The sequence below is a fragment of the Aphidius gifuensis genome, linkage group LG2, assembly GCF_014905175.1.
Source record: "Aphidius gifuensis isolate YNYX2018 linkage group LG2, ASM1490517v1, whole genome shotgun sequence".
Lineage (NCBI taxonomy): Eukaryota > Metazoa > Arthropoda > Insecta > Hymenoptera > Braconidae > Aphidius > Aphidius gifuensis.
In genome coordinates, this window is record NC_057789.1 from 26,517,765 (window position 1) to 26,530,625 (window position 12,861).

The 12,861-nt window shown below is 28.1% G+C and overlaps 1 protein-coding gene across 3 annotated transcripts in view; it reads right to left on the bottom strand.

Annotated features, from left to right (window-relative positions):
- Positions 1–443: 443 nt before the first annotated feature.
- Positions 444–12,861, bottom strand: part of LOC122849903 (protein lozenge-like) — a 43,247-nt gene continuing 30,829 nt past the window's right edge. For 2 of the 3 annotated variants that reach the window (XM_044148807.1, XM_044148808.1), the window contains exons 4-8: positions 8,699–8,812; positions 8,400–8,498; positions 1,764–2,033; positions 1,511–1,693; positions 444–1,412 (exon numbers count right to left, since the gene is read on the bottom strand). In XM_044148807.1, coding sequence (XP_044004742.1) covers positions 670–1,412; positions 1,511–1,693; positions 1,764–2,033; positions 8,400–8,498; positions 8,699–8,812 — 1,409 coding nt within the window. In that variant the 3' untranslated portion in view covers positions 444–669. The remainder of the gene's footprint in view (positions 1,413–1,510; positions 1,694–1,763; positions 2,034–8,399; positions 8,499–8,698; positions 8,813–12,861) is intronic. The other variant, XM_044148809.1, reaches the window with a different exon arrangement.

The following is a 12,861-nucleotide window of genomic DNA, read 5'->3' on the forward strand; positions in this document are numbered from 1 at the left end:
CATAATTGAAAAAATAAAAATTAAATTTTCATCAGGTCGATTACAATAACATCAGTAGAATTTATTTTTATCTGAAATGAAAAAAAAATATAAAAAATTAAGTGGATTCAAGAGCAAACTGTTTGGACAATGACAAGTAGTGGAACAATTGATATTTATTCGATAAAACAATTAAACATGATCGCTCCACTGAACTTATTATTCTGAACGATCATTTTTTTTTTTTTTTCCTTTATTTTCATTGTTTTCTTAACGAACACTAAACTAATATTTATATATTTATATACGAATATTTTTTTCAATGTATTTAGTCATTGATTATTTTATTTTCCTTTTGTATTTTTTTAAGGCTTATTTAATATATTTACACTTGACAAGAAGAAATTGCACAATATGAATTTTTAATAATTGATTTTAGAAATCCTAGCTTCTGATAATGTGTCTGTTTTTTTTTTAAGTGAATCGTTGATAATTTATCATTTTTTTTTTCCTCTTAAAACTAGAGTGATCTTGATAGGACCAATAATATATTTTTAATATTTACAATCTACATTGAATTAAATGCATTAACCCTGATTAGTCCTCAAAGTTTTTGCGGATATCTAAATAAAATAAATAAATAATCATTCAACATTAAAATGTATTATTTAACATTTAAATTTATCATCATCAATATGGCCTCCAAACATGACGTGGTTTTGGACTTCTTGATTTACCAAGTGAATGTGGTCTAATTAATTCTCTTTCACCATCAACATCATCATCTTTTCTTCTTGTTGTTGTTGTTAAATCTTGTCCAACATTTTCTTTATCCTGTTCTCGTTTTGTACTCAAATCAACAGTACCTTCAATACGTATTTTAACTGTCAATTCACTACATCTTACATTGACTTGATCATCATTTGATACATCAATGTCATTTAAATTATCTAAACTCGGTCGCAAACGATTTTCATCATCTATATAATTATCTTTTATACTGTCTTCATGATCACTTTTTGTTGATGATACTCTCAGTGATTCTTGTGAATCATCACTTCTTGATTCAATATTTTTATTTTTATCATTTTTATCATCAACTTCAATACTACCATCTGGACTTTCAGTTTCACGTATATTATCTGGTGAATCAGCACCATTATTATCTCCGTGTCTCCTATTTTTATTACTGTCATTTGGACTAACACTCATACTTCTTGATTTTCTTAAATCTTCAAGATTAACTTGATGATGATCAGGTCGTTGTAGACGTTGATGTGCCATAACACTTCGTAATGCAAGTGCATGCCAATCTTGATCAGCAATATATTGACGTGTATGATAAGGCAATGGATTATATAATGATGACCATTGTGGTAATAGTGGTGCAAATATTGATCCAAATAATGAACCTGCACTTAATAAATGAAGACCTAAAAGAAAAATTTAAAAAATTAAAAATACATTAAATCATAATAAATTATTATTTTTAAATATATTTAAAAAATTTTAAAGATTCTTTTAAATTTACCTTGAAGATGCTGATGATGTCCAGTTGGACTTCTTGTATTTGTGTTTGTTGTTGGTTCAACTGTTGGTGTTGATGTATTAACACCAGCAGTTGTTAATAAACCAGGTCCTGGATTACCAGGTGATACTTGTGGTACTTCTCTAACTGTTATGCTAATTGGTCCAAGATCATTTGTCGATGGTTCTATTAAAATTCAATAAAATAAATATTGAAATAATAATTATTAATTTGAAATGAAAATTAAATATCTTACCAGATGTTGAAGTGGAAATTTGTCTTGGTGATCTTTGTTCAATTGCATAATGGAATGGATTGAATGCTGAGACACCACCACTGTTACCACCATTATTTCCAGATGTGGGATGTGATTGAGAAAGATGACCTGGTGCTGGTGGTGGTGGTGGTGGAGGAGGAGGAGGAGGTGGGGGCGGAGGTGGAGGTAGACATTGTGGAGGTAAAGAACTTCTTGGTAGTCCACCCCATCCTTGTCCACTACTCTGATCAAGACCCAGATGCTGCAAACCTGTAAATTTTATAATAAAAAATATATATATATTAAAACTAAACAAAACATAAAATACACAGTATTGTTCAGCTTTAAAAATTAAAGATAATTTAAATTAAAATCATCAGCTTCAATAGAAAAAAAGAAAAAAAGTTGATAAATAAATGGGCTATGAAAAAAGGATAAAGACAACTCGATCAATATAAAATTATATCATCATCTGTGTAAAACGATTTAGTGAAAATTTCATTTAAAAAACTTTCGATGCTAGGCAACTGCTGTCCGCGACCAAAGTGCGCGGTGTGTGTGGCGGGTTGTGTGGCCTCAATGTGTATGAGAGTGTGGCATCACATAAAAAAAAATAAAAAATAAAAAATGTACACAAAATACACCAATCTATTGCCCCACTACTGTAAAATTTTGCAAAGCATTGATGATGAGAAACGTAAGGGGTATATCATCGAAGGAAAAAAAGAAAAAAAAAAAAAGCTCAATATGCTGAGTAAAAGAGAGAAAGAGATGGCAAAGGTGGAGAGATTTTTAGTAAAGAGTTCAAGGGGTGGTTGATGCAGGTGATGGAGATTTTCCAGTAGAAAAAAAAAAAAAAAGTAAATAAATAAATAAATAAAAAAGAAAAATCAGGGGAAAATTTTGTATTAAGGGTGGGGTAGAAAACCGAGTCACTGGCGCGTGGGCGTAGCTCGCGAAGATTGCGGCCAGCTGGATTGGCTGGCCGCAAACCCCTGCAACGAGCTTTTGCTGGTCGTTGAGAGAGGCGCAACGATGAGGGGAAAAGCTAGAAAATGTAAAAGCTTCATAAGAGTAAGCGAGAGATTGATAATAGAAAAAAAAAAAAAAAAAAGAACAGTATGGAAGTTGGTAGAGTTAAAGGGGTCAAAAAATAAGTGATAAAAAATATCACTTGGTGCGCTGTTGGTGTATACAACAAGCTGCATGTACTGTGCTACAGAGGGCGAGTATGACAAGGGAATAAATATATACATATATGATGCAAGTTTAAAATTCTTTTTAAAAAAGCTCATGTTTTAAACTGCACAGACTGGCAGTCAGAGGACACCGCTATCTCGCGCTTGTTATGCCACACACTGGACCATCACCACCACCAATATATTTATACTTTATTCTATGTATATATTATCACCACTACAAACACCATTTATATACATGAATATACAATCAAAGTTTTTATGTTGTCGGCAACTTTATGAGGACATTAAAAATGCAACGGGATATTATTATGAGCTCGTACAAAATAAATACTGAGTCGGATTTCAAGATGATGAATATATTTTTAAATAAATATATTTAAAAATCAATTTAATTATTTATTTTCATATCAATTTACATGTTGGGCCTATTCTCGATATTTCTACTGATTAGCAAAAAAAAAAAAAAATGATAATAAAATAATTATTTAATTTTTTATTTTTATAAATAAATTTTATTATTGCAATTTATTTATTATAAAAATATTTATTTGACTTGGCTAACGATAACACAACTTAAAATATATTTTAAAAAAATAACTGATTTAATTTAAGATCCAAGATTCATTATCGTTTTTAAATCACAAGTCAAAGATGTTAAAATAAAACAAAGATAGATAATGTAAGAATGGTAGGTGATGGTAGTGGTGAATATCAAAAAGGTGGGTGATAATTCCAAAAACAAATGAAGACTAATGAGTAGAAAGGTAAAACGACAAGAAAAAGATAAAGAGATAGAAAGAGATGGACACAAAAGGGTTTTCAAGGAGCCAAAAGTTCGACCCCTTTAAGAGAGTGAGAAATGTTGAGCTTAAATGTTACGGCTTTTACATAAAGAGAAGAGAAAAATACTGTAGAGAAAGTATATGTATATACACACACTTGTCTTCTAAAGGTACTGCTGCTTTTACTTCCATTATATGTATATATGTTCACCCCCTTGTTCAACTCTTCTACACCCCTCAATTCTACTGAACTTTGTAGGATGATGTATCATCGTGCAGCATGTTCAAAATGTGCGCCTGAGGGATTGTGTCTGTGTGTCTATGTATGTATGTATGGGTGTCTTTAACCCCTGATACGAGAACACAATATATAAAGTACCTTGTAAAATTTTATTAATTCTTTATACATCTTTTCTTTTTTTTTTTTTAAATGCATTTATCAATATATTTTTTTAATAATATAATGATTGATTTCATTTTTTTTTTCTCTCTTTTTTTTTTTTTTAATAAAAAATATATTATGCAAACTTGGTAATATTTTAACAAAATGATATACAATGACTGCTTCGAATCTGTTTAAAATAATGACAATATAATTCATTTTATTTTTTTAATTTATTTAAAAATTTATTAATTATTTTTTAAATTAAATTTTAATATAATATTTACCTTTTAATTATATTGAATAAAGTATTGTTAATTATTTTTTTAATTTATTGTTTGAATATATTAATGAAATCTGTTAAAGTACATAATAAATTAATTCATTATTGTGCTGTATCTCCTTATCTATATTCAAGTCTATGCAAAATGTTTTTTAGAATAAACCAAAGGCGTTAACCCCATATTGTAAATTTAAAACATTTAACAATTCTCAAATTCACCCTTCGATATATATTTTTCTCACTCATTTACTTTAACATTTACGTTTATATATTATCTTCTTTTAACACTTTGTATTATGAATTTTGTATCTTTATTTTATCTGTATAGAGTTACAATGTGTTGCATGGTAACCTTTTGTCACCATGCTTACATCTCAACCCTTGCATTATATGTTTACTGTTGGCTTTGGAACTTGTATATATATTTTCTCTTATTTTACTTAGTAGAACATGGGTGTCTTTGAACAAACACCCTTCATGCCCGTTCTTATTATCGCCTCGTAGCTACCCCTAAATGCCATTTTCAAAAGTTTTCAAATGATGGAATAAGTAGAGACGAAAAGAGCAAAAATTATTGAAGAAAAAAAAAATCTATTGACATTTAGGCACTAGTTTTATTTAGTAGAAAAATCCATGGGGTTATTTATATTTTAAACTTAATCTCCAAGAAAGATATATCAACTAAATCATGACGAAAATTTTAAAAAATTGTAAAATAATTTTTACATAAACTCCCCTATCCCCTTCGAGGAAAAAAAATAATGAAAAAAAGAAAAAAATTGAAGGGATAATTCAAAAGAAAAAGAAAAAAATTTATAGGACATATTGGCTTTTGTGGGTAAAAAGAAAATTATTATTTACAAGAAAGTGATCATCAAAGTTTTAAAGAAAAAAAAAAAATAAATACGTAATGAAATTTAAGAAAGCCCGCGACAGTTTTAAACTGAACGTTTCTAACAAGTTTCTCTAAATGAGGTAAAGGCCACCTTATTGAAACAGGGGTTGCGATTTTTACGGTCTCAACCGCCTGACAGAGGCTGCTTAATTGACAAGGTGGAGGGTTTTAAAGGAAAAAAAAAAGGAAAAATAAAATGAAAGAAATAAGAGGCAGTGGTGCACGCGGTGTTCTTGTTAACTCGAATCCTGAGGCTGCCGCGATTTTTCATCCCCCTTGAAGTGCTAAGGATGAAACTGACGAGATAGAAAAGTGAGCAGCAAGCCCAGGGTGAGTAAAAAAAATAAAAAAAAAGATCTAGCACAGTGATGAGGGTGAGCTTTCTCGGACAATCTCGAGAATGATCTTCAAACGTGACTTGATTTTTTTTTTTTTTCTTTCTTTCATTTTAACTTTTCCTTGGCGTATTTTTTTTTCCAGCGCTTCAATCCCCATGACAGAATCATTTTCTCATCTCAATTTAACTAACAACAGATGAAAAAAAAAAAAAAAGCAGCTCACAATGACTGACCGTGTTTTAATTTTACTTTTTCAATTTCTAAATGTCAACAGTATTATTTAAAAATAAGAAAAAACTTTAAAAAAATAAATTATAAAAAAGAAAATGATGTAAATAATAAATAAATGAAAAAAAAAAAAAAAAAAAAAAAGTATATATACTTATTTTCTTGATGTACCATTTTACATCAGACATCAGAAGTTTGTATATATATTTATATAAAAGAATAAAATATGTCAATAAAAAATATCTTGAAAGACGTGTTTCCTTGGTGACTAATTTTCACGATGAAAATAGTACAGCATTACAAATAGAAGGGTAGTTGAATAGAATATACAAGAGTGAAATGATTCAAGTGAGAATGACAGAGATGTAAAATAAATAGTATGAGAAATTTTGCAATCGAGACATTTTAGGGGTGTTGAAGAAAAGGACTATTTTAGTATAAATATATATATACTTATATGTTGCTGGACCTTGTTGGATTCCTTCGACCCTTACAACGAGTAGGAAACTTCATAAAATACCAGTAGCTACCCCAACTTGCTGAGGTAGGCCAAACGAAATTTAATAACATCCCCCTAGTTACACCTCAATAGGCACCTTAACAACCCTGGAGGTCTTCCATCTTTCGCCTTACTTGCCAAGCATTTGACACCCTTCCTCTTTATTTTTTATATATTTTTTTTTGTTCACCTCATCTCACCTCATCGACCCTCTCTCATTCAACGCTTCATTCTACTTGCCTTATCAACTATCCATCCTACCTACTGGCACATGGATATCTAATAAACGACCCTCAAAAAAAAAATCACCCTTCATATACCAACGATATTACCCTTACTTGATTCTTTCGTCTATACACTTGATTGTGTGTTTTTTTTTTCATTTTTTCTTCTTTATGCGCGTAAAAGTGGGTATTTAAATTTACACGAAAATTTATATATATTTTTAATTCAAATATAAAATTTTATTGAATTACTGACCCCTTGGTGGACTTGATGGTGGCGGCATCTATCTAATTTCTCGTCAAGTTTTATTGCGAAAGGGTTGAACCAGTATGTGGCGCCATATGTTTCAAGTTGGAAGCTCATACGGAATAAATCAATTAAAACTATATCACCAGTTTTTATTTTATTCAAAAAAAAATTCAAAATCTACTCTTGATCAAATAAAAAATGAAAATCAAACACTAAAAAATATGTAAATATTGTTCATCAATTGATTGGAATTATTTAATTTATAAAATAATCAAAATAATAATTTATTATAATTTTATTATTGTTGAGATGATGTTTTAAAAAAAATAATAATATATATAAAGCAGTGACTGAAAGAGAAATTCATAAAAAAAAAATAAAAGAATAAAAATAGAGAGAGAAAAAGATATAAAATGGAATGGGAAAACACAGGCCTGGATGACGCTGAAATCGGGCCAGGGCAGAAGCTCCGTTAAGCCGCTTATCATGCCGAAACAATACACTGTTGGTGCACCAGTATCAGTTTGGTCCCTCTTCACTTGAAAATCCTCTCCAACCATACCATCATACTATTTCTCGATCCTCTTTCATACCCCTATTCCTTCACCCCCATTCCATAACTATGTATACATAGTATATCAATTCGAAAAAAAAAAAAAAAAATCTAAAGCTATAGTTTCATTAAAAATTGTAAGCTTTTATTTGAGTCTGACTGTTATACTCATTCAAATAAAAAATATAAATAATTTTTTTTAAAAATACAAGGAATAAGAGTTAATAAAATTGGCTTTTTTTTTCATCTAAAATTATTAAAATCATCACAATTTCCTCGAGAATATTGTGGCCATAAATATTTACTGTATCTAAAAAATTACTAATTTTTTTTGTAAAAAAAAAATCTCACTTTTACTTGTATTAAAATTCAATTTAAAATACAAGATTTATGACAAGGTACATGAGACTATATATAATATATAAATAAAGATGTAAAACAAAAAGGAGAATATGCCAAGCTTAATCAGTATATTTCCCTACTGCACAAGACGCCTTTCGTGAAAACTCAATTTTGAATCTTTCAGGGTGACTACACACAGACACACAATTTGCACAATTTTGACACCCTATCTCATGGTGGTATAACGCAGGAAAATCAGTAGGCATCAAGTCACTATATAGATGAACAAGGTACAAGATACTTGTGAATAATATAGCAACTGATAAGGATAGTAAATATATAATAGTGTAAAAGGAAAACCATGAGCAAAGGGAGATGTGAAGGTGGTTAAGGTTTTGAAACTTCGTTACCTATCGACGCCCTGAGACTTCAACTAAAAACGATGACGACGAAGACGGTGACGAGGACGACACGTTGCAAGCTTTACTAAGGTCTACCTTTTCAAATTAAGCATGGATGTGTATGTGTATACGTATACGTATATACGTGTTGATAAGAGGTTGAATTTACAAAGCTATATTTACATGTATATAGTGTATCTATCCATCAGTTTATTATATAGTATATTAGATATTTGAAAGAGGTTGCTACTACTTACCAGGTAGTTTAAAACCCAATGGATCTTGTGGATGTCCAAAGGGAAAATGACGAGGTCCAAAGTGATAAGGATGAAATGCCTGATGTCCTGAAAAGGTACCTTTATTTAAAGAAAATGTAAAACATATTGTAAGATTTTTTTTTTTATACTTTTTTAAAAAGATATTTTGATTTTATTTATTTGAGAAATTTTCAACATTTACTCGTGATATTTTAATAATTAAAATGAATAAAAATTATTGTTGAAAAAATCTTAATAAATGACAATTGGAATAATAAAAAATAAAAAATATTATTTACTCGTTTTTGATCTTGGTTCTCTTGGTCCATCCACAGTAACTTTAATAGCTTTTGAGAGTGTTGCAACTTGTGGTGGTGATGTCTGAAGCATGATAGTTAGTGTAAAGCTTTTACCTGAAACATACATAGTATATAATTAAATTAATTATCAACATAATATGAAGAAAGTAACTGGCAAAAAATAAAATAACAAAACAAAAAAATAAAATTATTATTATTAAGTGTAATTAGGTTAGCCAGTGAGTGCATCGTGTTGCTCGTGTTTAAATGGCAAGTGAACAAAAAAAAATTGCATATATATTTCTTGGGGTTTTAAAAAATAAACGAAAAAATATTTCCCAGTGGGACTATAGCTCAACCGCGCAACGAATGAAAAACCATAAAAGTGCGGGCAAACCTTTGGTTTCTCGGTTTTTTACATTTTTATTATTCAAATTCAATTTCTCGCCACCACGAAAATCACGTTATTATTTTTTATTTTTTTCATTTTCAACAATTTTTTTTACTACTATAACCTGTCTCACTTGATTTTCCACATGTAATTTTTTTTTTATTCAATTTTTTTTGTTGTATACTTTTTGTTTATTTTTATAATTTTATTTTCACCGCAATTTGTCATTTTATTTTTACAAACTAAGGACAAATATTACGTTTAAAAAACAGTTCATTGAACTCAATTCTTTGTACATTAAATCAACACACTTGTTTATATTTATTTTGGATTTTTTTTTGTTCTTGTAATTTTCCATAAAAAGACAAATTTATTCGATGACAAGAGAATAAAAAAAATATATATTGTAAGCAATGTTGCGTGTCATACGACCAACGAAAACAAAACACAAATGTGTCGGAAATAAGGGGATGAAAAAACAGGCGCCACTGTGTCGATATTTGACAACCCCCTCATCTTGAATAAATATATTCACTTCTACCTCATCCACCACCATTTTAAACACTGAAATATGTTAATTTACATAATTCAAAAATAAATACTGCATTTATAAAAATAAAAAAAAAGCTCAAAGAAATTTAGAAATAAATTTTTTCCTTCTTTTTGTTTTAACAATTAAAAATATTTTTAAAATAATAAAAATTTAAAGAATATATTTTTATTATATTTAAAAAAGTTATTTATAAATTTTTTTTTAAATAATCAAGCAATAATTTTGTATAAAAAAAATAAAATTAATAAAATAAACTATAGAAAAATAAATGGCTTGAATTTTATGACGTGACAAAATACTGAAAACCTTCTATAGACGATATGACGCAAATGAGCTTTTTTTTTTTTTTTATGTCTACAAATTATTTTTGTGTATGTATTGTGTTACATGTGAGAAGATTCGTAAAGTGGGTAGTTTTATTTTATTGACGAGACGAGGTCACTACAGGGTCACGATAAAGCTTTGGGTTTTTATGGTTCACCACGACATTTAACGGCTTTACCGCCGACGCCCAACGAAAAATATCAAGAGTTGAAAATTCTTGATATTTTTAAATTATACGTAAATAAATACATTATTTTCTATTATTTATTTATTTTTTTTAATGAGCAATTTTAAAAAATTAACAAATCTCGAGTTTTTAAAAAATTATTTTCTTATTTTTCATTTATTTCATTAACAACAAACGCAAAGCTATATGGATTTCCAACCGAAACGTTTGTTGCTAAATAAATAAATTTAAAAGGTCAGCCTCTTTTAGTATAGTTATTATTATCAATATATTACTATATAATAAAAAAATAAAAACGTATAATAATAAAAAACTTAAAAACGTATTGTTAAAAAATTATTAATTGATAATTTGATTAGTTTAAAGTGTCATAAACTTTGATTGAATCACCATTAGAAAGTACAAAATCTTAAACAAGCTGTAAATTTATTGTCACCGGTGATGTCATGAACAATCTGTATAACTGTCGTTGAAATTGAGGTAAGGGTAGGTTTATTTTAGGGTAGTGTTTATGAGACATAATGTGTAACACGCTGGAAAAATCATCTTATTTCCTCTTGTCTTGTTGGTGTCGGGGGAGTATCATGCGTCAATTTGCCTACGAAATATTTTGACACAATAACATTTAAAATAAAATTTTAATAATTACTAAATTAAAAAATTAATTACACATTAATTACACAACACGTATAATCATTATCAATTAATCAAAATTATCTGTAAAATATTTTCTTTTTATTTATTTTTAACGAGAAAAAAATAATAAAATTTTAATATAAATTTTTAAAATATTTATACAAGTCTTTATGAATTTTTTTCAACATATGTCTGTTTGAAAATTTATAGATGGTTGACATGAAAATGTTTAAAGTTTATTCAGGGATCATGCAGTGTTAAAAACTCCCTTGTTTGCTGGAGAAACGAGACCAAGTTGAGCCGTCGGAGGGATTTTTTACTCGACTACTGGGATCGTTACTCAACGAGTGTTTGTACTGTTTTATGATTCTGACATTTTGACTACCGTAATCACTTGTTCATATGTGTGCAAAGACGTTCAGTATGTTTGCAAACTTAAAATCGCGTGTTAAAAAAGAAAAAAAAAATACTCCATCTCTTTATTTTAGTTTATTTTTTACGTATTAATTTTTTTTTTCACCCTTAAACATACCCTCGACTTGAAAACAGAAGGTTTTTGACACTGAGAAATTTAGGATAAAAATAATAACGGCTTATATCCACTACTTGAATATATATCATATTTTTTTCCTCATAAACTGATGGAATTTTTGTGTGAAACATTGAGAAATTGAAGAGATGAAAAAAAAGAAGCTTTTGTTATGATATCTAATTAAAAAATTAATTTAAAATAAAATAACCGTAAGAATTTAATTGACAAGCAAAGAATGACAATGTTAGTCAGAAATATATTTATAAAAATTCATAAAAAATATTTACACATGCTTCAGTAAAAAAAAAATAAATGTATATCGAATAAAATCGTATAAATTTATTGATGCAAAAAGGTAGAAAATTTGTTGTCGTAGATGTAAAAAAATATAAATTAATAATAGATGTAACAAATGAAAAAAAAAAAAAATTCGAGAAAAATAAATATAATTTTTTAAAAGAAAAAAAGCAAATCAACGTTTTCTGGAGAGCTGATCAGGACATTTGAAGTAGGCGGCTAAAAATAATGTTTAATCGGTAGAAAAAAAATCACAGAAAACGAGAGAGGGTGCAGTCATCCGACGGAGCATATACCCGGCTCACCACCCTTAACTTACTCGGCCACTTGAGAGGGTGGAATTTTTTTTCAATTTTTAATTGGCAAAAAAAAAGACTAATAAATATAATAATAATGTTTAAAGAAAAAAAAAAAAAAAAAGATAATATACAAACTGGAAAAGATATCAGGGTAAATCTACACGGAGATAAAAATTAATGTGGTCATAATGAAACGGAAATTTTCATAATGAAATTGCAAATAATTTTTTTTTTTTATTTTATATTATTCCAAGAATTAATTAAAATTAAAGATAGTAATTTTATCTTTTATTGTATTTTTTAATTTTATATTTTTATTTCTTTAATGAAAAAAAAAAGCTGATATTATTTTGTTATTTTTTTTTTTGATTAAGTTCAAATTATAATATCTCTTAAAAATTACTGGAAAAAATTATTTAAAAATTGACTAAATAAATGTGACATTTTCTCAAGTATTATTACAACTGTTTTAAAATATTTTTTTACAATTATAAAAATAATTCTGAAAGATAATTCAGATGAAAAAAGAATTTTTTTTTTCTTGTCTGATCGAATAGGCACCTAAACTACTGAAAAAAAAAAAAATTAACTGTTTTTTTAATTTTCCGAGGCACTGAGAATTTTTTACTTTACTAAAAAAAAAAAAAAAAGATACGAGAGTATTATCATACTGTTGCAGGAGGATATATGATGAACCCTTGTGTGTCTGTCCACCCCACCAAGTTATCAGCATTCCCGACGGGCTAAGGATTAACGTCAACTTCCGACGTTCTCATCAGAGAGTCACGGTTATATCGTTTTTTTTTTAAATAGCAAAAGAGTGTGTGGTATAGCCCAGAGAATAACATTGTCCAAGTATATTCTATTTTAAATAAAAATAAAATAAATATACAATAAAGACAAAAAAATTCTCTTCGGATTGGTCATAAAAAATTCCCATAAAT